This window comes from Pleurodeles waltl, chromosome 4_2 (genome assembly GCF_031143425.1).
Source record: "Pleurodeles waltl isolate 20211129_DDA chromosome 4_2, aPleWal1.hap1.20221129, whole genome shotgun sequence".
Taxonomy (NCBI): Eukaryota; Metazoa; Chordata; class Amphibia; order Caudata; family Salamandridae; genus Pleurodeles; species Pleurodeles waltl.
Genome location: NC_090443.1, coordinates 400,221,865 through 400,246,946, shown reverse-complemented (window position 1 = coordinate 400,246,946; position 25,082 = coordinate 400,221,865). Strand labels below are relative to the sequence as shown.

Genomic DNA, 25,082 nt, shown 5'->3' with positions numbered 1-25,082 from the left:
ACCCCCCACCTCCCAGCCCCTCGCTCTGCCCCGCGCTACTCACCCTCTCTCCTGCTCCTGCTTCTTTTCTTCTTTTCTTCTTCTCTGCTCTTCCTCCTCGCTCCTCGTCTGTAATCTTCTGCTGTACTCTTCTTTTCCCCGTCTTCTCTCTTCTTCTCTTTTTCCTCATCTTCTTCTGTGGTCTTCTGCCTTCTGTTCTTCGTTTTCTGTGTGTTCTTCTGTGTTCTTCTGTGTTCTTCTGTGTTCTTCCGGTCTTCTGTTCCCTGTTCTTCCGGTCTTCTGTTCTTCTGTTCTTCCGGTCCTCTGGTCTTCTGCCTTCAGCTCTTCTGCCTCCTCCGTCTTCTTCTCCCCGCGCCTGCCCTCCTGCTCCTACCTCATCCCCCTCCCTCACTCGCATCCCCCTCTCTATCTCCCCTATCTAACCCGTTCACTAACTACCTCCCTCACTCCTCCTATCTACCTATCTCTCTATCTCTCTATCCCACTATCTAATCTCCCTCACTCTCCACCTCCTCCTATCTTCCTATCTCTCTATCTATTTCCCTATCTATCGATTTCTCTATCTATCTATTTTCTCTATCTACTTCTCTATCTTTCCCCCCCTTCCCGCCACCCCCTCTATTACCTATCTTCCTATCCTCTCACTCTACCTCTCACCCTCACCCACCTCTACAACCCTCCCTCCTCTATCTTCACAACCCTACTCCTATCTTTCTCCCTAATCTCCTAAACCTCCTAACACTCACCCCCCTCCACCCTTAAACCCCCCTCCCCCAGCTCTTCTCACTCTACCTGTCCCCCCCCTCCCTCGCGCTTGTCCGCCGTGACCTCCTGCACGCCCCCGCCCCCCAGCTCCCATTCGCCCCCAGCTGACCCCTCCCCCCCTCCCCCCCTCCTACCTCATATGGCGGCCGCTGCGCGACCGCGCAGCGGGTGTGCCGCTGGCGCGCCAGAGGCAAGCCCATCTGCGCCCGTCCGCGCCTGGCCCGCGCCCAGCGCCACGACCCCTGGTCCCAAGCTCTCCCAACCCCCGCTACGACCCCACCACCCTCCACGCCCTCAACCCAGGACGCTCCAACACCTGCTTCCAAGCTCACCCCAAACGCACCCATGAACCCTTCGCCTGCAACTCCTGCAAACGCATCTTCCACCACGCTACTACCACGACCACAAGCCCACGCGCCATCAACCACCTCAAGTGCATCCTAGTCAACGCTCGCTCTGTCCGCAAACACGCCGTCGAACTCTGGGACCTCCTGGATTCCACAGCACCGGACGTCGCCTTCATCACGGAGACCTGGATGAACGCCTCCTCTGCGCCAGACATCGCCACCGCCATCCCCGAAGGCTACAAGATCTCCAGGAAAGACCGCACCAACCAAGCAGGAGGAGGTATCGCCATCGTCTTCAAAGACTCCATCAGCGTCACCACCTCCACCGAAGACACCCCTCTCGCCGCTGGACACCTGCATTTTCAGATTCGCACCGACCCGAGGACCACCCTCAGAGGATCCCTCGTCTACCGTCCTCCCGGACCACGCGCCCCTTTCAGCGACGCCATCGCCGACTTCATCTCCCCGCACGCCCTCGCCTCACCGGACTACATCCTCCTAGGCGACCTCAACTTCCATCTGGAACAAAACAACGACCCCAACACCACCACCCTGCTCGACAACCTCGCCAACCTCGGCCTCAAACAACTGGTGAACACCGCCACCCACATCGCCGGACACACGCTCGACCCTATCTTCTCCGCCAGCAAACACGTCTTCTTCAGCCACACCTCCGCCCTACACTGGACCGACCACAGCTGCGTCCACTTCACATTCCGACGCTAGACCCGCCACCTCCGCACTCATCCCATCCCTCATCGACAGTGGAACAAGATCCCTGAAGAGCAACTCTTCTCCGCACTAGCCGCCAACCAACCCACCCTCACCACCGACCCCAACGACGCAGCCCTCAAACTCACAAATTGGATCTCCAACTGCGCAGACAACCTTGCTCCCCTCAAACGCACGCATCGACAGACCAACACCAAAAAACCTCTCTGGTTCTCTGACACCCTCAAAGAATCAAAGAAAACTTGTTGCGCCCTTGAGAAAGCCTGGCGCAAGGACCACACCGCTGACAACATGAACGCCCTCAAGAACGCTACCCGCGAACACCACCACCTGATCCGCGCTGCCAAAAGGAACTTCTTCACCGACAGACTGGACAAAAACAGCCACAACAGCAGAGAACTCTTCAGCATCGTCAAGGAGTTCTCCAACGCCAACGCCGTCACGCCCTCTCAGGATCTGTGCGAATCCCTCGCCACTTTCTTCCATCGCAAGATCAGCGACCTCCACGGCAGCTTCGGACACCAGACCCAACCAAACACCACCGAACCCGCACCCCCGGCCATCACCCTCAACAACTGGACCCACATCAACACGGAAGAAACCAAATCCATCATGAACTCTATCCACTCCGGCGCCCCTTCGGACCCTTGCCCGCACTTCATCTTTAACAAAGCCGACGACATCATCGCCCCGCACCTCCAGACCGTCATCAACTCTTCTTTTTCTTCTGCTACCTTCCCCGAATGCTGGAAACACGCTGAAGTCAACGCCCTACTAAAGAAACCTACGGCTGACCCGAGCGACCTGAAAAACTTCCGCCCCATCTCTCTTCTGCCTTTCCCAGCCAAAGTAATAGAGAAGACTGTCAACAAACAGCTGACCACCTTCCTGGAAGACAACAACCTGCTCGACCCCTCACAAACCGGATTCCGAACCAACCACAGCACTGAAACCGCCCTCATCTCAGTCACAGACAACATCAGAACCCTGATGGACAACGGTGAAACAGTCGCCCTCATTCTCCTCGACCTCTCGGCTGCCTTTGACACCGTCTGTCACCGCACCCTAATCACCCGCCTCCGCTCCACCGGGATCCAAGGCCAGGCCCTGGACTGGATCGCCTCCTTCCTCGCAAACCGTTCACAAAGAGTTTACCTCCCTCCGTTTCGCTCAGAACCCACTGAGATCATCTGCGGCGTACCTCAAGGCTCATCACTCAGCCCGACACTCTTCAATGTCTACATGAGCCCCCTCGCCAACATCATACGCAAGCACGACATCATCATCACCTTCTACGCCGACGACACCCAACTTATACTCTCCCTCACCAAGGACCCCGCCAGCGCCAAGACCAACCTACAAGAGGGTATGAAGGACGTCGCAGATTGGATGAGGCTCAGCCGCCTAAAGCTGAACTCTGAAAAAACGGAAGTCCTCATCCTCGGCAACACCCCGTCCGCCTGGGACGACTCCTGGTGGCCCACGGCCCTCGGCACCGCACCGACCCCCACAGACCACGCCCGCAACCTCGGCTTCATCTTGGACCCTCTTCTCACCATGACTAAGCAAGTCAACGCCGTGTCCTCCGCCTGCTTCCTCACCCTCCGCATGCTCCGTAAGATCTTCCGCTGGATCCCCGCCGACACCAGAAAAACCGTGACCCACGCCCACGTCACGAGCCGCCTGGACTACGGCAACACCCTCTACGCCGGGACCACAGCCAAACTCCAAAATTGCCTGCAACGCATTCAAAACGCCTCGGCCCGCCTCATCCTAGACGTACCCCGCAGCAGCCACATCTCCGCACACCTGAGACACCTGCATTGGCTCCCAGTCAGCAAAAGGATCACCTTCCGACTTCTCACCCACGCACACAAAGCCCTCCACGACAAGGGACCGGAATACCTCAACAGACGCCTCAGCTTCTACGTCCCCTCCCGCCACCTGCGCTCCTCTGGCCTCGCACTTGCTCCTGTCCCTCGCATCCGCCGCTCCACGGCGGGTGGGAGATCTTTCTCCTTCCTGACGGCCAAGACCTGGAACTCCCTCCCCACCAGCCTCAGGACCACTCCGCTTTCCGGAGACTCCTAAAGACCTGGCTGTTCGAGCAGCGTTAACCCCCCCTTTTTTCCCCTAGCGCCTTGAGACCCGCACGGGTGAGTAGCGCGCTTTATAAATGTTAATGATTTGATTTGATTTGATTTGTGGCTCAGTATTCAGTAGAATAATCTGCACCTGAGTTAAATGAAACAAAGAGCAAAGTGCTGTGGCACACTCAGCCATATGCAGAGTACAATACAAAAACCCAACGCTGGATCGAGCACATCATGTTCCTCCCGTTAATCAATGGTAAGGATTACTAACGAATAGATTGGACATACTTATCTTCATTGGCCACACTGTGACATCAGATCACCATGACTCCAGTCAATGACATATAGCTGAACAATGTACAAAGGTTAGATGGACTCCAAAATGGCTGTGATGCCATACAAATGTTAAAAATGTTGTTTATGAATGCTGGTGCCATCATAACACACCAACATCGCTGGCTCTCTCAATATCCATTCCTATGATGAAGATTGGGGCAGAGATCCGCCTTTCATTTAGGACAGGATGGTCCAGTTCTGCGTATCAAATGAGAGGGTACAGAGCTCCAGGGCATCATTGGCAGTCTGAAACAGTGCTGGGTATGGAAGATGTAGTAGGAAGTGTGTGTGTGGGGGGTGTAAAGGCTCTGTCAGCAGGCTGTGGAATGTTCGGTGTGGCAGTGTGGCTATCATGAGAATATGATGACATGGAATACGAGTATCTATGTGGTGTAGAAAGAGCCTTTTACATTTGGGGGGTGACGGAGCCCTTAAAGCAGCTATTGGCTGGGGTGTAAATGGGGACAAACATGAAATAAAGAACCTTGTACTTCCTGCACATGTGAATCCAGACTCATATATGTAAAAAACTAATTTCAATCACAAAACTTTGGCGATGAATCGTTAAGAACCTGCAGGGAGATTCTGGGGGCCTCTCTATGTGTGGAGCAGGGATTCCACAGAGTACAGATGGGCGGCTTGAAGCTGGATAAAGGTCATGACACAAGGAAGGTATAGGTGGTCCCACCCACCCTCAAATCTGCCGGCTGGTAGTGTCAACGCTCTCTGCTAGGCAGGAAGAGTAAAGCGAGAAAAGTGGGCAGACTGGAAGATACCAATCTTGGCAATCTGACTTTGGTGCATTCAAGAGGACGAGGAGGAGGAGGAGGACAGTAGATTGACTACCCGGGCAGGACTTTGGAGGCTTTCACCAGGGTATTCACTTTTCAGAGACCAGAGTGTTAGGGAGTCTACAGCTCCTTAAAAATGACCTTTGTTCATTTTTTTCTTATACCCATATAGATAAATACAACTTAAGAATAAAGAAAACAAACCTTAGCGGAGTATAATGACATCTAAAGAGAGTATTTTGTGAATTTCTTATATGAAGGGCTTTAGTAAGAAAGCTAGCAGGGCAAAACAAGTATCTACCTTCTTTAACATTTGTAAATACATAATGGCAGGTTTTCTTGTCAATATTTCAGTTTTTTAAAGAGAGGATCAAGGTATTGCTAAAAGGAATGATTTGCAAAAAACAGCAGGAAGTGCAAAACGTGCATGGTGTTTTGTATAGTTTGCTTCTATTCTTGAGTTCTAGGCTGATTCTGGAATTTGGCAGGAGTCCATCCGTGTAGGAGCGGTTTGTGAACTGGGAACTGTAAATTGGTGAGTGACTTCAGGCAGTGTTAGTCAGAAGCAAGGTCTTGGCTTTTGACTCCATTAGGGTGAGCAAGCATTTTGGGGACTAGGACTTATTTTCATCATCAGATTTTAGCCCAGAGTAAGACTGGGAAAGGTGGAAAAGGAATAAAGAAGGAGGAAGAGAAAGATTTAAAAAAACTGTGACAGAACTAGAAAGTGGGGATGAAAAAGAATTTAAAAGAGTAGACAAGAAAGACAGGAAGTGGAGGTGGTGGAAGAAAAAGGCATGGGGGTGAGATCAAGTATAGGCAACTTTGGTATTCAGCAGCACCAGCATTTACGAGTGCCAGAGATTGGTCCTAAGAAAAACAATGTGGTACAACACAATTGTTTTCTTTTACAAATAAAGCAGTGTATGTATGGATATATTATTCCTTTTTTTGTCATCTAGTGGCATTGAGGGGGACTATTTGCTGCCCGTTATTAATAATTTTACAATTATTTGAGATTTTTTTCTTGTTGAGACATATCAGAACTTTCTCTTGAAGAACAGGAAGCAGTCTTTGCATTGGCTTTTGGTGATCCTTGAAAGTGGTAGGCGTAACGCTTGTGCCTAATTTCGACAAGCAAGCCTGACTTTATCTAGGAGGACGCGAGGGGCTTCCCTCCTGAAACATATTGAAAAAGTGGGGTCAAATACGGAATGTTAAAGCCACATTTTCGCAAAAATGTTCTCATAAGCTATATACTCTGAAGGGGCACTAACTAAATATTCCAGTACCTTTTTGGTGTGTCACTTCAGTGAAGGAGTTGAAGCAATTTGTTTTCAAAATGTGCAGCGGGTATCTCCCTTCTGTAAATAATTACATCCATTGATCCTGGGACAGCATTTTTTTACATTGGTGCCCCTATATGCCAGGGGTACCCCCTTGATTAAAGGATTATATACAGTATGTCAGTGTAAGAACTTTTTTGCCTTTGACACTATCCATATGTATGGGTGATCAAAAGAAAAAATACTCCTAGCATGCCACCAACATTTTCTCATGGTTGCCACCCACCTTCCCCACACAGGCCATTGTTGTCCTTCCTAATGTCAAGAATTACCTTCAGTATTCCAGCACTAGCATTATACCATGGGTGCCCCATATGGCAAGAATTCCCACTTGTGTACCAGTAGCAGCATTATGCCATTGGTGACCCTCATGCTAAATGTAACATCCAAGCTAATCTGTCTCAGTAATGGAGTTGTATGCGAGTCTAGCCCTGGTAGTAAATGTCTGTGTTGAGGGAGGGGAGCATAGGGCTTTTGGAGCACTGCGGAGTAGGGACTTGCGCCTTTCCATTCCATGGTAACACAGGTAGGAATGCACAGACATCCAGGTGAATGAGTTCATGTTCCTTCGTTCTGGATGTAACAGTGTGTGGTGGGGGCACAGAACTCCAGACCACCAGGGGCAGGCGGGTATAGTCCTACCTATTAAATGACACATTTGCTGGGACTGTATCGTGACAAAGGAAGCTGTTGGATTTTACTGTTCCGCCTCACACCTTTTTCTTTTCCTACCACAGGAACCCAGGGGCTTCTTGTGGGAACTGCGCAGAGGACGGAACGCTGCGTCAGTATGCCCACGAGGCTACCTCGCCGCGTGCCTGTGACTCTTCCGGATACCGGACGCCGGCGGAGGCTGTGGGTAAGGCCGAAAGCACAACCCCACGCCATGAAATTAATAATACATTTTCCTTCTCGTCTTTTTCAAGAGGTGTCCAGCGTAGGTCCAGGAGAGCAGGATTAAGGACAGGCGTTCAGGGTTTCCATGTACAACACAATACCATCTGTCCCCAACTACAATAACATTTATCCCCAACCCCACTATGCTTCTTTCTATGCAAGTTTCTCCTCAGCATATACACTATAGTGTTACCGCATAATAATAAGCACCTAGGCCACTTACAGGGTGCAAACGACAAATAACGTGGCTTTTAGTGCACCAAGACATTGTTGTGAGGCAGCAGGTAAACATATCGACGTATATGTTTAGGAACTTTTAATATATACCTGCCAGTGTAGTTATATCATCTGATTTACGAAGGAGAAAGCTTCTGCTGTAATTATTTGAATTTTGAAGTGACTTTCTCATATTTTTACACTACTTTTGTTGCATGATTTACATGCCAACAATTTTCGGAGCTCGGCCGTGTCTATTTCTTGGTTCGCCCACTTCTAGTTCTCAGCACCCATTTATCTTTCAATTTAGGCCACGTTTATTCGATAATTTGAATTAAAAAATGCCTCGGTTGTGGGAGACACGCTGAGGACAGATATAACAAGGTCGAAAGGAGGCATAAGTATTATAATTGTACCTGAAATAAAAATATCTCTGCTCAGCGTTTTCTTCCCTTTGGGGGCAGTTACTGTCATAATAATGACACTCTCTTCTAGAACCTTCTCTCCAGGACCCAAACGTCTTAACTTTCTGTTGAAGTTATTATTGATAAAAAGGTGTTTCCCGATAAAAGCATCTCTTTCTACACCCCATTATATGCACGACGATTCAATAAAATATCAACTGAATTAAATGAGATGTTATGCAATCTTTGGCTTTGAGTGACATCACTTGGATTACCCTTTTCCCACCTTAAGTGTGGTGGCGGCCCATAATGTGTATCAGAGGTGGAACGGTGGTGCACACGCACACACTCTTTCTCACATGCACGCACATAGACCCAGCACATACACATGCACACACCCATTCACAGCATGCACGCACGCACAAATACATAAGCATAGATACATACATACACGAACGCTCCCAACATTGCAAAAAAAATCTTACCGGGCGACAGCAGTGAGCTCGGGTGAATGGAGGTAAGCCTCTTTTGTTTCCTGGAGGAAGCAACGCCGCCTGCTCTCATTGGCTGACCTTGTGAAAGATCAGCCAATGAGAGGAGGGCCTTCCTTACCTTGTTACTGAGTGGAATGGGGGTCAGTGAGAATTGCTGACCCAAACCTACTCTGTCAAGTTTCATTGATGGACACTCAGCTCTGGACACTTTAGGGCATAAAACAGAAGAGCTCAGGTCTGAGTCTATATGTGACACTCCTCCTTGTCATGAGGGCGAGGTTTACAGAAGACTTTGCTGGGATGAGGAGTTCAAGCCCACTGGGCTGTGAAATTTTCAGCCCGCACATTTCGGCTCAAACAGCTAGGCTTTTGTGCACTTAGGACATGTACAGCTCCTGGCTGCCTGATCCATGCACGAGGAGTGTCTGTCAGGCGGACATTTGCGCATCCTGACAAGCACTCTTTATGTGTCAGAAAAATGTGGAAGGGTCCCTCCGCCTTTCATGACAAGCCCCTGCTACTTAGTTGATCAATAGCCACCTATTTGTTGCTGAGGGGCTAGGGGTAGACCATGGAGTCGAGAAAACAGACTACTTTCTGTTCCTGCTCCTTCCCACATGGCCAATGATGTCAAGGGTAACAAAGGAGTAGCAGACTGTAAACCGTGGATAGCAACTGCTACCCCTCATATTTATTTCCGTGCCCTGCACCTCCCTATTCTTAGAAGTAATTTTCTTTATAAAATCATTACCAGGGTTGGACTGATCAGAAGCGCAGTCTTGCACTGCCGGAAGGGTTGGTTTGACAAGCCATCTTCTGAGCCATTTCTTTTGTCTTATTGTGAGCCTGTATTTTGGTCTGCTGATTACACTGATATCACCACAAATATTACCTGCAGCAAGCAAAAAAATGCATAGTCTTCCATACCTGGCAAAACAGCTATTCTGTTTGTCTTTACAACTTCAAAACTGCCCGACTTGCAAATGTGGGCTACTGTCCCAGTCAGACCCTGATCATTATGGTCAACAGATGAACCTCTTGGCCTTATGGGTTCTCTAAAAATCTTCACTATTGGTTGTAAGATTTTGTTTTTGGCATGTGAATTTTTGGAGTTTGTTTTTCAGCCACTCTGTTGGGCAACAATAAATAGTAAAGAACCAGAATATTGTGGCCTAAATTTTGTCTCACATAAATATTGAATTCCACACGTCATTTACTAAAATATCACCTCACTATTGGAGTTAATACCCACCCAGTGGCTGATATCTTTGTAAATTATATTTAGGTCACTATATTTATGTCAGAGGATATTTTTGTTATTGATATTCTAACATACAGCCAACATCTAACACATATAGCCCTGTCTCAAAGGCTCACTGCACTGTTGACAGCACTCCTGACCATTTTCTGACCAAAATTGTAGTGAAAGTCAGCTATTCCCTCACAAAATGGCCTGCACAGTGAGTCTTATTTAGCAGGGCTGTCCTGTCCCTCACATAGGTTATATCTCACATATCTAGCTCATTAATATTGGCCTGTACTTATATTGATTTGACAATATCAATGAGCCGATATTGGGTCGTCAACATGAGTGTAGATCAATATGAAAAGTTTGCTTTTGTAGTAGAAAATCCTCACACTATACAGAACAAATATCCATCATATGGATCCTGTACAACTTTGTTTCAGTGCCTGTGGGTTGAAGGTATTGTATAGGGTAATTTATTGGGGTGGGGTGTAGTTGTGTACCAGGACTATGTTTCTGTAAGGATAAACTTGCGAGCACCTAAATTCTGCATGAAGGCATGAGTTGGGAATGAAGAGAAATGTGCAGCAGATGTGCCTATGCACCTCTGAAAACACAACTTTGCAGGATGAATCAAATATGCAGTCATATGTGAGTGGGTGTGCTACCTAATTGTTGAGTTCTAAGTATAACATGTGCATCTGTATCCACTACACTATACAAAACCAGTGCTACAGGACAGTGGCATTTTTCATTAGCAGTATGTATCTATTGTAGTATCACATACTGTGCCTATTGCCGTAACATTAGAAGTAAGAAATATGCAAAGCCCGCTATTCTACCACCAATGTAAGAATATTTTATTTTCAGCTTTTGCCTACACGTATCTGCTCCTGGATTGGGAGGTTGAAAATGTGAGATGGTTAGACACCTTTGAAAAGTACATCATTCTAATGTGATCTTCTCTGCACAGGTCCACCTGATGTTGATCAGCCATGCACCTCCAGTATTCAGGCCTGGAGTCCTGAACTCCGTTTCTACCACACAAACATGACGGTGGCGTGTCCACAACCACATGGCTGCATGCTGGAGCTGCGCTTCCTGGTCCCTGTATATCCAGAGTCCCTGACATTATGGATCACTTACCTGTCTGTGGACTTTCCCAGGCCACTTTCTGATCTTGAGCTGCTGACAGATAATGGGGAGTCCATTCACCTAGGCCCAATGGACACCTTTTGTGACATGCCACTCACCGTCAAGCTGACAGTGGATACAAAGGTCTCTGGTGTGCGAGTCTACACCTTCAATGAGAAGATGGAAATTGATGCTGTCATGCTGATATCTAAACCTGGAAGCCCAATCTGCTCCCTCTGCAGCCCTGTGTCATATAGAATCTTTCGAGATCCACCTTTCCGCAAGGATGCCTTCTTTACTGCCACACACCCCAACCAGACGTTCACAGACTGGTAAGTATGACTGTTGCTGTTATGTCGGGAGTCTGAGACATGCTGAACAAGGTATAGTACCTAAAAAATCTGCCTACTGTTTGAAATGTCACATTGTACTGCGTACAGTAATCAAAGCACATCTGACACTTCAAGAGGAAGAGGTCAGGCAGCAGTCACAGGGCACCAGATAGTAGTAGTGCAATATTACTTCCAAAGGCTCCAGAGGGGCCTTTTCTAGTAGAGGGATGCTCTCCAGGAGACAAAATGCAATTTTTCCTTGAGCTCTAAAAATTCTATAAGAGTCCTCGTGTGTCCAAATTAGGCAAAGCAGGTTGAAGAACGCTGACCTGCAAAATGTTAGGATAAGCATGGAAGAAAAATGTTCATATAGTGAATCAAAATTTAACTCAGTTTTTCAGTCATTGCTCATCGTATAACCATGACATGGATCTGGCCCTCTTAGGCCTACCTTGAACAGCCTTGCTATTGTTCCCAGAGTCTCTCTTTGAGATACCTGTGGAGCACTGTTTTGGAAAATTCACAATGCCAATGTTTGGCATGCCCCCTTCCAGAATTGTTAAAACTATCTGATGATATCACATTAGCTGACATAGGGGTTTGGAACTTCCAGAGCTTGTGACATATCTTGCCTTACTTTGAGAAAAGACTATAAAAACTGGAACTTGGCTTTCCAACGATGGGTGGACTCTTTGAAGCTCACAAAAGGTATCGCTAGTCGAATTAAGAAAAGAACAAATCAAGATATGCCCCATTGATCATCGTAAGCTTTGTCTATTAAATCAATGTCCGTCTTACCCCTTGTTGATCAACCTTCATTAGATTAGAAAATTTTTATCAACTGGCTGGTGCACTCTCCCTAACAGGGCCGGCTTTATTGGTGATGGCGCTCTGTGCAACAATCGTTGCTGGTGCCCTCCTCCTCAGTGACCTCCTTCTGCAAGGATTCCCTCACCATCCAGCAGTGACCCTCATCTTTCTATAGCTGCTCTCTCACATACATTGCATTTGTTTTAAAACACTGGTTGGGGTTGGCTTTACTAATAGGAAGTAGTAGCATTAGCAAAAGTTAGAGAAAAATTTGGGGGAAACCATAACGGCCAAACCTATATTGTACAGTTTGCTGGCAGTTCTTTGATGCCAGTTCATAAGTCTCAGTTCTATATTAGGATTGTATCTTATGAACTGCAAGTAACAAAATTATCTCTGTGTCAAAAGCAATATTCCTCTGAGCAATCCACACAAAATGCAGTTCTGTGACCCCCATAGTACACATTCTTTGCAGCAGGCATATTAACCCTCTGCATTCATTTACGTTGAGTCAAACTGCCAGTAGATAGAACGCCAATTTCTCTCCAGCAGGAACATTAGTCACCACATTGACATTTTTATTGCTGCTGAAAACTGCTTGACACACAATGAACTCTACAGCAGGTGCTTTTAAACCCATAAGCGCTAGGCGCAGCTGCACTGGTAGCACCTCCCTTAAGGTTGCCCTGCTCCTTAATCCTTGGCCTTTGATTGAATTTCCTTTTCATTGTGTTTTTTTTTTATGAGTTAGGGATTAGGCAGGGATATTGCCACTTCGTTTGTCCCCTCCTGAGTGTGGTTGTTAATATATTTATTGAATAAGCCTTTAGTTTAGTATTGAAATTCTGTTTTTCAAACTGTTATTCGGAGTAAGTGATTGCCCAAGCTAACTGACTTTATCCAGACAGGGAGGAAACACTTTGTTGTTTTCCCTCATCAGTATGTACAATATGTCTTACAAACCACCCTCTGTGCCATAGTGTTCCACCCGATAGTAACAGAGGCTATCCTGTGAACACCAGAGCTGGTATCTGATGTGTCCAAATGGGAGGCACCTGCTAGTGGTGGTGGGTTAACATTCCATATAACCCCCTTAAACTGATTTCTTGATCATCATTTTTAGCAGATGCTGCCACTTTGAAGCTCAGAAATGAATGGCTAGGCACAGCCATTGAAGCTGAAAAGGGATAATAAGTCACATTTACGAGGAAGTGGAATACAGTGGCTTAAGGCAACAAGCATACACCAGTGTTGCATCACATGGCCTTAGACCGAGAGCAAGGTAGACTAATTCAAGCTCACCCTCCAAAAATTGCTCCAGGTAGCAACTGAGAAGCAAGAGAACATTGAATTCATATTGTATCAGTTTGGCGTAAGTACAGCAACAGCAGTCATGCCACCACACAAATGACACCTGTTGTAGGACTGATAAGCTGCACTTTCTAAAGGTCCATTCCCACCAGCCAATCCTGTGAACACAAAGATCTGAACACTGAGAGGATTGACAATTGCAGGCGCATGCTAACAAACACGGGGGCTAAAGGTAGGGAGCTAAGATACTGCTCATTTAAGTCAGTGATCCGATCCTAGCCAAAGACTGTCATCCGGGGGCTAAATGCCATATGAAGACCAGCATTGGACCCTAGCCAATGTAAAGGGCACCATGTTCTTGGCTGCTATGAAAGGAAGAATGTGACCTATAACTTCTCTTAGTCAACTTCTCCCAGAGTTAAGCATTCCAAGTAAAGATACCAAAGAAGAGGGGATCAAGGAGCATGATACACATGCGTATTTGCAGTTGACCCATAGGGTTTATTAATTTTTAGGGTTTTGGCATCTCACCCCCCCATTACACAAACTGGTCAAGGACCTCTGAGAGACCCAACAGCACCAACTTTTTTATTTAATACAATCTCCATATATCCTTGCCTGTTTTGTGTACTGACACCCTTACTTCTGCTCTGGTTGCTTGCTTCATGATAAGGTGCAGAGGCAATCCACGAGTAAGTTTGTTCCAAGGCTCAGCATCCGGGTCACAGCCAGCATCATCTCAACTAACTCATGAGGATCCTCTATAGATCTTCTTTTTAGTGTTGATCTTGGGGAGTATTTTCCTAAGGTAGAGTGATTGCACAGACGTCTACTGTACTGAATATAGTTGTTGGATGAAAAGACACCTGTAGCTCGATTCACAAAGATTTTGATGTTGGCTTACTCTTGTAGTACTCCTGGCTTTCTTCTGAACTCCATGAGTAAGCCACAATTATGCAGGGAGCATTGCTGGCTAGAATCTGGAATTCATGAATTAGTCTGTACTACAAGAGTAAGTCACACTTATTCTTTGCAAAATCTTTTTGGTACTACCCTGAAGGCTTTCATTATAATTTCCCAGAGTGGTATCCCCAGATTGGAGATACAACTCCTGGCAACTAAAAGTTTTCAAGTGTCCAGAAATATTGGGCCCACACACTCCTGACACAATAATTATGGGTCCTGGTCTTTCTAGCAGAGCTGTAGGTCTGCAGGAAACCACTGGGACCGGCCCTGGCACTTCATCTGAACTACCCTCCTGCCACCAACGCCCCACAACACAGATGATAGAAAATACCTCCCAATACATTTCCCACCTACTCGAAAGTGATGATAATTGTGAATGGATTTTGACTTGTTATTTCCCACCCGAAGGATGAAATAAAGACAAGCTTGGGCCCGGTATGCTCTGGTCATCGTTTTGTTTCCAGTTCCAGGGAAAATAGCTCATAATCCCCAGATATAGATGAGGGGATACTGGCTGTAATTGGTAATTCTTGACCTCTGGTAACCCTGCACCTATATCCAGGAAACCTCTATAGATAATCTCATTGTCCAGATTTGTGAAGGAAGTATGACAGGGTAGATTTTCCTAGGAGCAGTAGATGAACTGCACCTTAAACTCACTGGTACAGACTGATAATAGTCACTTGAAGCTAGACTTTGTAATTATCCACAGTGCAATGTTTGTTTTCCTCCCACTTTCTTGTCATTCCTCTCGGAGAATGTGGGTGTGTTCAACAACAAACAAATTATAAGTGAGTACATGGTACCAAAGCCTTCCTTTTTGTGGGGGATTGGAAAAATTAAGTTTACTCTCCCCAAAATCTATTTCACTTGATGATGACAGTATAAAATAAAAACCATCCTAGCATAAATGAATCTTTTGGCCACTATGAGATTCTCGAATATGTCAAAACCTCTAAAGCCAAGTTCACCTGTATGCCCCAAATCTCCAAAAGCTATAAAGGAATTTCCATCCACAATTTCACAACTCCGGATTTTCATTTGAGGCATAATGGAATTTAAAAAATCTGATTAGTGGTTAAAAATGCAAAATACAAAGGAGTAAATATAAAACGTTAACTTTCATTGTTATTCGGGATGATGCGTGTTTTTATTTCAAATGAGGGCATTTTCAAATCTGAGCTCCTAAAACGTCGGGTCTCTTAGTTTCTGTTATGATGGATCTCTTGGAGCGCAACAGTCGAAAAAAGCCACATTTTCACTGCTCGTTCAGAGCGTTATGAGTATGCTACTAGCTCAGTTTCCCCCGTTACACGAGTCCCCGCCGAGGGCACCAGCTCTGAGTGATTGGGCTAAGCACATAGCCTTCGAGACGCCTTTGTTCTCAGGTTTAGAATTTAGCGTAAATAGATCTTACCCCAGGGAGAACCGGTTAACCTTCCTCCTTGGAATGGGCCAAATGGCGGAATCCAGTCAGTAGTGTCAGTGAGAACCCAAACAAGCGCTTGGACCGTAGTAGCCTCGACCGACCCCTCGAGTTGCACCAGGTTACGGGGCTTATTTTTAGCCGCTGAACAAGTGTAATACAAGATGACATGATACATTCCTTTGTAGCATATGTGTAGCATTTCAGGATTTTAATTGTGTGATTTATAATAATTTTTCTAGGAAGAGGGAATGAGCGGGAGAGGTTTTTGAAAAGGTTACGATTTTGGCACTGTTTTACATAAGCAACTCAAGATACTTGGCAACAGAACTCTGCTAATAATCCACAATAGATCTTTGAAGGCTGTTGAAGGTTCTTGTGCGTGTATCCCTTCCTAACCTCACAGGGTCTGCCCAGTTCCATCGTAGACAATGACAGTAATTTTACGTACCCCTGTCTTCTATTAGGAAAGTCTTTCGGCCAGATCTGGACTCCCCAGGAACAGTTCTTCAGGCAGCCATTTTGTGACAGGCAAAGTGGAAGAACTACTACGCCTCTGAGGCTCCTAAGAAGCAGTGGATAATATGCAGTCCCACCCCTGCTCCACAAAATAAAATAGGCAAAACAATTTAAAAAACAGATCATCACAGGCTAAAGTTCTTATAAGGAAAAAGATGCTTGAATAAATTCTTGCCTTCTAAAAAAAGCTACAATGAGAAAGATTCTGGAGGAAGGATCGGAATATAAGAAAAATGCTCATGATTTTACCATCATGTTTGTATCTGTCTAAACTAAAGCAAAAGCACTGTTTTCAGTGGACAAAATAGTATCTGCTTTTTTTCTGTGGTCATTATTCAGTGGGGGAACAAAAAGATAAAATCATAATTTTAACTTAGCGGTTTGTTTTCTTTTATTATCTTCATGTATGTTTTAGGTTTTAGGTGTCACAGAAATTGTGATCAGTTTTTTAACTTGCAAGTGGCTTCAGAAAACTGCCATTCTGGATAATACATGAACCGAGATCACGTTCTACAGTCTATGGTGTGTGTAGGGGAATAGAGTTACTGGCCCAAGCAGAGACATCCAGTCTAACTCCAAAAGAGGTTTGTCTTTTTTAGGGGCGAGATTAAGGAATGGTGTCACACACTAGTGTCCGTTGCTAGCTCTTCATTTGGGAACTTCATTTGTGTTTTGCTCTCGGGGGATGGGGGGTGGAGAACCATTTTGTGTGCTTCATGTCAAAGAAGCTGCCTGTCCATGCTTTCACGGGGTTCACAATGCTTTCAGCATGGGGACGCTTCTGTTCCTTTTCATTGCCAAGGACCACATAGTCCATTCCCTTGGCGTATGAGTCTAGTCCTGGTCCTCCCCTGTCTCCCAGGACCACACAGTGTATTCTAATTTGAGGTACTCTTTTACATATGGCTTTATCTTGGAGCCACATAATCCAGTCCATTTGCACAGAAGCCCAGTGCTGCTGCTGTTTCTTCTTCCAGAGCAACACAGCCCATAGCACTGCCGAGAGAAAGGGTACAAGAGTTGAGGCTGCCTTCACACAGGTTTGATCTTAGCTTACTGGCAATGTCTCTTTGACAGGTTGTTTGTTCTTTCTTTCTAGGGACATCACTCCAGGCCAAGTGTACCAGTACGAAGTGCAAGTACAGGCAGGGGCAGTCCTGGGAGTAGCCACGCCCCCTCTGGTCCACAGGCATCGTGCCTCCTACTGTGGCGATGGTGAAGTGACAGTGTAAGTTTTAATGTGCTTCAATCGTAAAATACAGTTCAAGCTGAGTCGGTAGTGAGGTAATCCACTTAATTATGTGGATTTAAAATTGTAAGCATTTGCCATGTAAAGCAAAGGTTTAAGCAAGATTTCAATAAAGTACGTTCCAGGCTACAGTATTATAAGCCAGGGTGTCTGAAGTTTAACTTGCAACCGCATGCAGAAATCTCTGTACACACTTATTAGTAAGTTTACTGCCTTCTTCAGGGGTAATTCTTTAACAGATTCTTTAAAAAAAAAATGTTTTAATGATTGTTTCATACCTCAAGACAATATTTTCCATTGATCAAAACATATCTCTTCCCGGATAAACTGAATTTAGAAGCTACTAATGTGTAATATTATTAATGACCTCTTTTAGAGGTGGGTATTAAAGACATATCAGTCATAAACCTGCAGATGTCCAGATGCCAATATTTCAGTCCCCCTGGCTACCTGTTTTGTTTATTTTGTGTAGCCGGTCAACCAGCTCCACCAAAAACATCACCATCACTGCAGACCAGCTTCCATCTCTCTGCCATCTCCATCATACTTGCTCCAAAGGGCCTAGCCATACTGGCAGAAAAAAGGTATCACTGTCCCATCATGCACTTGGTGAAAACTCGCAGCAGGTCAGGGATATTCATTTTACATTTCTCAGAAGCAAACTGATGCTTTGGGGGTATACTTGAAAAAATGCAACAAATTGCGGGCTGCTTTATTATATTGCCATGACATGGCGGGCTGGTTGGCATTCAGTAGTTTTACTGAAAGCAAGCCTGCCATGTCACTAAAAATTGCCTGCCGGGCCTGAGTGAAACTTAAAACTTGGCAAGTATTTCCCGCAGAGCCGGCTGAGGGAGATCCACCCCTCACCCCCAGCAGTTTGAAGGCTCACCACCAAGCCATAAATGATCATGCAAGTCCTTAGCTTTGTGACATTACAGTTTCCACAAGTCACTAAGCTCAAACAGTCCTTACTGTCCGATAAATTAAACTTTGCGTTATTGTTTGCTCTCTAAAGGTTTACTTGCAGACCTTTGGCTAGAAATAGTGAGAGCCAAAACACAGTGCCCACCTTAACATTATATAACATAACATGCTTTGTGGGGCTTATGTGGCTGGACTATGCTTATGGACGCCATCTTTGCTTTAACCAAAACTTGGAGTATAAGGGCCTCCCTTGTGAAAGTGACACATGCGTCACATGGTTTTACCATTCTTAAGCATGCACACTCATTGGTTCGTACTGCTTGTTTGCACAGCCTTCCAGCTTGACAACAGTGTTAATAGCAGATACCATTCCTCAACTTAGAAGTATTTTTCATTCATCGGTGCAGACGGGAATTCTTAATTGCCTGCACCAAGGTTTGCACCTGTCGCCTTCAGATTACCGTTAGCTTACTGCTGAAGTGGCCAATAACCACAGATATATCTCACCAGCTGTAATTGTTGGCCACATGTAGAATGATGTAATATGTGAAGGCACATATCACAGGGTACCCTACACCTCTCAGTGTGATTGATGCCCTTGCTATAAAAATCTGTTTGTTATCAGTTGGCTACATTTTGAACTATCATGCAGTATCCCAGAGTGTCCTATCTACTGATGAGCACTGTGTGTAACCTGCAGATCACATTGTTAGATCCTAATAGGATGGCATAAGAGAGCGTAGTGTATTCTGACATTTTGTAAGAGATTTTTTTGTACCTTTTAGTCACAATTTTCAGTTAAGCAAACTCGTGTACTAACACCCTTGCCATGGACAGCTAATTATCCCACTTATCACATCACTCGTGACATGTTTTATCACTGCAACAATTGCAATGACATCATTAATGAAAAAACTGTGCATTGCTGGGATGCAAATTATAGTTACCTTAGGGCAGTGGTTCCCAACCTGTGGTCCTCGAAGCCTCCTCAGTGGGTCCGTGACTGCTTAGAAAATTAAATAATATTAACAGATTAGGTCCCCAACTTTCAGAAATGAGTCAGTGAGGGGTCCCCAAGTTCTAATGATTATTCGTGGGGGGTCCCCGGTTTCTGGTAATGATAAAGTGGGGGTCCATAGAAGTCAAAAGGTTGAGAACCACTGCCTTAGGGCACTAGTTATACTTACTACTATTACTGGTGAATTCCAATGTTTTTTTGAGTTTAAAACATTATGGGGGTCATTCTGACCCCGGCGGTCAGAGACCGCCGGGGCCAGGGTCGGCGGGAGCACCGCCGACAGACCGGCGGTGCCCCGCAGGGCATTCTGACCGCGGCGGTTCGGCCGCGGTCAGATTCGGGAAACCGGCGGTCTCTCGCCGGTTTCCCGCTGCCCAGCAGAATCCTCCATGGTGGCGGAGCGCGCTCCGCCGCCATGGGGATTCTGACACCCCCTACCGCCATCCTGTTCCTGGCGGGACTCCCGCCAGGAACAGGATGGCGGTAGGGGGTGCCGCGGGGCCCCTGGGGGCCCCTGCAGTGCCCATTCCAATGGCATGGGCACTGTAGGGGCCCCCGTAAGAGGGCCCCACAAAGTATTTCAGTGTCTGCTATGCAGACACTGAAATACGCGACGGGTGCCACTGCACCCGTCGCACCTTCCCACTACGCCGGCTCAATTCTGAGCCGGCGTCCTCGTGGGAAGGCTGATTTACCCTGGGCTGGCGGGCGGCCGCCCGCCAGCCCAGGGCAAATCCCAAAATACCCTCAGCGGTCTTTCGACCGCGGAGCGGTATTTTGGTGGGGGAACTTCGGCGGGCGGCCTCCGCCGCCCGCCGAAGTTAGAATCACCCCCTATGTTGTCAGTGAGATGTTTTCCAAACTATAGCATCACTTTAACCTTTTTTTCAGTGAATATATGCTATATGTTTTTTCACTGAAAATATACATATATGTATGTTCGATGGCATGTGTAGATACATATGCTATGCATTAGTCCGCCATCTAGTGTTGGGCCCGGGCTGTTACAAGTTATTTTTCTTCGAAGAAGTCTATTTCTCAAGTCACAGGATCGAGAGACTCCTCCACACGGTCATAGTGTGCATGGGCATCAACTCCTTTGTTAGGTTGTTTTCTTTCCGCTGTCGGATTTGGATGTGTTTCCGCTCACTCCGAGGCTTTTGATTTGGAAACTTTATACTAACTTTATTCTACCGGCGGTATTGTTTCAATCGTGTTTCCATCTGCAATCGAGCCGATAGTCCTGTCAGAAACAAGAAAATGCCCTTTCAGGAGCTCGCGCCCTACTCGGGCCTGTTCAGGCCTACCCCGCCATACCCTGATGGATCGGACTCCATTCCGATTCTGTCCTTGATGCCACGCGAAATTCCCTTACACCGATCAACACGTGGTATGTAATCTTTGTCTCTCCCCCAAACATCGAGAGGAAGATTGTGAAGCTTGTCGGTCGTTCCGGTTGAAAAAGACACTGCATGACTAAAGAGCAACAAGACTCGAGATGGCGTCAAGGCATACAGAGTCCAGCGACACCTTAGAAGACGAGCAGGCATAGACGGCTGTTTCGATTCAGGACACCGACTCCGAAGCAGACTCGGATGGAGACAGCCAACCGTTCACTGCGGCTCAGCATGTGAGTACACCTTCCCCTATGTTCACTTCCAAAAGAACAGTTTAAGGCTTTGGGTGCACTACTGCCAGAAAGCTATGGTTCCACCTGAAAGAAAATTGTCGGCGACCGACCTTCGGGTTCGGCGCCGAAAAAGGCCAAGTCACCACATCAACAGGCCATACCTGTTTCGATACCGGATTCAAGCAAATACATTAAAAGCTCCACATCCGAGCTGAGCCGACGTCCACAATCTTCAAAGTCGAATATTCAACGTCCGGCTTCGGAATCACAGGCTGTATCTTCGGGACCAAAAAAATTGGGTACCACTTTGGAGCCGAAAAAATCCTTTTATACCGAGGAGACAGGACTTTCAAGCTGAATAAAACCCAGCTCAAAAACAATTGCTGAACAATCCTCAAAAGGAGTTAGAGCATCCGAATATCATTCTGAGGGCTCTGATATTAAGCCAATCCTTGAAATCATGGACAGTAAACAAAGAAGGATCCATATCCATAAGGATATGAGGAAAATCATTGCTTCATCTCCTCCACAAACCAAGAGAAAGCTGGCATTTCAAGAGACTCTTGACACTGCTCCACCACCAGCAAAGATATTTAAAAGGAAGGAGAAACCATCACCTTTACAGTTTTATCCACCATATTCGCCACAGATTTCTTTCTCTCCACCACCTACTACCCCGCCACCATTGCCCTCAGCCACACATTCTCATACATATTCACATGCAGATACAGTGGACCCCTGGGACTTATATGACCCAGACCCTATGCTGCTAAATGACCAGACCTCTATCCATCTAAACCTTCACCACCAGAGGATAGTACGGTGTACACTCAGGTCATTTCTAGAGCAGCTGCATACCATGGAGTTCAGATGCATGCTGAGCCTTTGAAGGAGGATTTTCTTTTTAACACATTGTCCTCCACTCACTCACGCCACCAGTGTTTACCAGTGCTGCTTGATATGCTTAGACATGCTGATAACATATTTAAGGAACATGTCAGGGCTAGGGTTTTAGCCCAGAGAATAGACAAAAAATACAATCCTGCGCCAACCGACCCAGTCTATATCACACAACAGGTACCACCAGACTCTATTGCAGTCAGTGCTGCAAGGAAAAGGGCCAATAGCCAATCTTCAGGGGATACCTCTCCCCCTGACAAAGAAAGCAGAAAGTTTGATGCAACTGGTAAAAGGGTAGCTACACAAGCAGCTAACCAATGGCGTATTGGCAATTCTCAAGCCCTGTTAGCAAGGTATGACAGGGCACACTGGGATGAAATTCAAGAATTGTTGCAATATTTACCAAAAGAGAATCAAAAGAGAGCACAACAAATTGTTGAGGAGGGACACACAATCACCAATAACCAAATCAGATCTGCTGTTGACGCAGTTGATACTGCAGCTAGAAGTATAAACACTAGCATAACATTTCTTAGGCATGCATGGTTAAGATCTTCCGGGTTTAAACCGGAAATACAGCAGGCAGTGCTCAACATGCCCTTTGATAGGGAGCATGTATTTGGACCTGAGGTTGACACAACTATTGAGAAACTGAGGAAAGACTCTGACACTGCAAAAGCCATGGGATCCCTATATACTACACCTTTACTAGGGTTCCTTTCGTAAACAGCAGTTTAGGGGAGGTTTCAAACCCTAAACTACAGAGGCTTCCACCTCATAGTCTAAGCAAACCCAGCAGTACTATCAAAGAGGATCATTTAGAGGCTCTTACAGAGGTCAACACTTTAGAGCCAGAGGCAAATTTCAAACCTCAAAGAGTGTCACCACTCCCCCTAAACAATGACTTCCTTAACATCCCACAATCCCACACATCTCCTGTGGGAGACCGACTGCAACAATTCCACTCTCAATGGCAAAACATCACCACAGATCAGTGGGTGTTTTCAATTATCCACAGTGGTTACTGCCTATAACGCATTTCTACTTCTCCAAACATTCCCCCTCGCTCTCACAGACTGTACCCAGAACACAACATTCTGTTACAGCAAGAAATGCAATCTCTATTACTAAAAGAACAAAATATAAACAGTCCCAAAATCACTACAGGGAACAGGAGTATATTCACTACATTTCCTCATACCAAAAAAGGATTGTACTCTCAGACCCATTCTGGAACACAGACCTCTAATTCTGTAAATCCTGTCAGAACATTTTCACATGGTAACTCTGCAGGACATAATTCCCTTACTACAAAACAAGATTACATGACTGCCTTAGATCTCAAAGATGCTTACTTTCATATTCTCATACATCCAGCTCATCGCAAATACCTAAGGTTTGTAATAGCAGGAAAACACTACCAATTCAAGGTTCTTCCCTTCGTCATAACAACAGCTCCAAGGGTTTTCACAAAATGCCTAGCTGTAGTAGCAGTTCACCTAACACATACATGTATTTCCTTATCTAGACGATTGGCTAATAAAATCAAGCAACATTATACAATGCCAGCAACACACTCAATACACAATAGAAACCCTACACACATTAGGGCTCACAATCAGCTATCAAAAATCCCATCTTCAACCAGCACAGGTTCAACCTTACCTAGGTGCTATTCTCAATACCCAAAAAGCCTTAGCCTACCCAAATGCACAAAGGATAAAGGCTTTTCACACCCTTATATCACAGATACAGCCCAATCAATGTTACACTGTAAGATTTATCATGAAACTATTGAGAACAATGGCATCATGCATAGCAATTGTACTGCATGCAAGATTAAACATGAGAACACTGCAACAGTGTCTCTCACGACAATGGTCTCAAGCACAGGGCCAATTGCAATCAATCAATCAAATCATTTCTTAAGCGTACTACTCACCCGGTTGGGTCTCAAGGTGCTGGGGGAGGGGGGAAGTGGCAGGCTACTGCTCGAAAAGCCATGTTTTTAGGTGCTTTCTCAATGTTAGTAGGTCTTGGGTCTTGTGTAGGTTGGTGGGGAGGGAGGTCCAGGTCTTGGCGGCGAGGTGGGAGAAGGTTCTGCCGCCGGAGGTGGTGCGTTGGATGCGGGGGACTGTGGCGAGGTCAGCGGAGCGGAGCTGGCGAGTAGGTATGTGGAAGTTTACTCGTTCGTTGAGGTAGGCCGGTCCGGTGTCATGGAGGGCCTTGTGAGCGTGGATGAGGACTTTTAAAATGATCCTTTTGTTGATGGTCAGCTAGTGTAGTGATCTGAGGTGGGTGGATATGTGTTCGTGGCGAGGGAGGTTGAGGATGAGTCGTGCTGCTGCATTCTGGATTCACTTGAGTTTTCTTTGAAGTTTGGCTTTAGTCCCAGCGTAGAGGACGTTGCCGTAGTCCAGTCTGCTGCTGATGAGGGCGTGGGTGACTGTTCTTTTTGTTTCTAGGTGTATCCATTTGAAAGTCTTGCGTAGCATGCGAAGGGTGTTGAAACAGAAGGATGATATGGCGTTGATTTGCTGGGTCATGGAGAGGGGTGAGTCCAGTATGATGCCAAGGTTGCATGCGTGGGTGGTGGGTGCTGGGGGTGGTCCGAGGGTGGTGGGCCACCAGGAGTCGTTCCATGCTGTCTTGTTGGGGCCGAAGATGATGATCTCTGTTTTGTTTGAGTTCAATTTGAGGTGGCTTGTTGTCATCCATTTGGCGGTGTCGAGGAGTCCGGCGTGCAGGTTAATCTTGGTGGTGGCTGGGTTCTTGGTGAGGGAGATGATGAGCTGAGTGTTGTCAGCGTAAGAAATGATGGTGATGCTGTGGGGTCGGAGGATGCTGGCGAGAGGAGCAATGTAGATGTTGAAGAGGGATCTAGTGTTGTTAGACCACCAAACTCACAAATCTTTTCAATGGTGGAATCACAACAATTTAATAAAGGGGCGGTCATTTTAGGACCTTGTACCTCAGAACATAATAACAACATAATGCGTCAAAGACAGGTTGGGGAGCTCACCTCAACAACCTAACCATACAAGGGGAATGGAGTTCAACACAGTTAACTTATCACATAAACCATTTAGAATTGTTAGCTGTGTTTCTCGCCCTAAAGGCTTTTTAACCTCTTCTCAGACACAAAACAGTCTTAATAAAAACAGACAATATGACAACAATTTATTATCTGAAG

General features: G+C 46.2%; 1 protein-coding gene across 1 annotated transcript in view; it reads left to right on the top strand.

Annotated features, from left to right (window-relative positions):
• The window catches only part of PAPPA2 (pappalysin 2), a 796,947-nt gene that overhangs the window by 434,719 nt on the left and 337,146 nt on the right, over positions 1-25,082 (top strand). Inside the window, exons 6-8 of the mRNA XM_069231564.1 lie at positions 7,148-7,269; positions 10,641-11,133; positions 17,265-17,393. Of these exons, the coding sequence (XP_069087665.1) occupies positions 7,148-7,269; positions 10,641-11,133; positions 17,265-17,393 (744 nt within the window). The remainder of the gene's footprint in view (positions 1-7,147; positions 7,270-10,640; positions 11,134-17,264; positions 17,394-25,082) is intronic.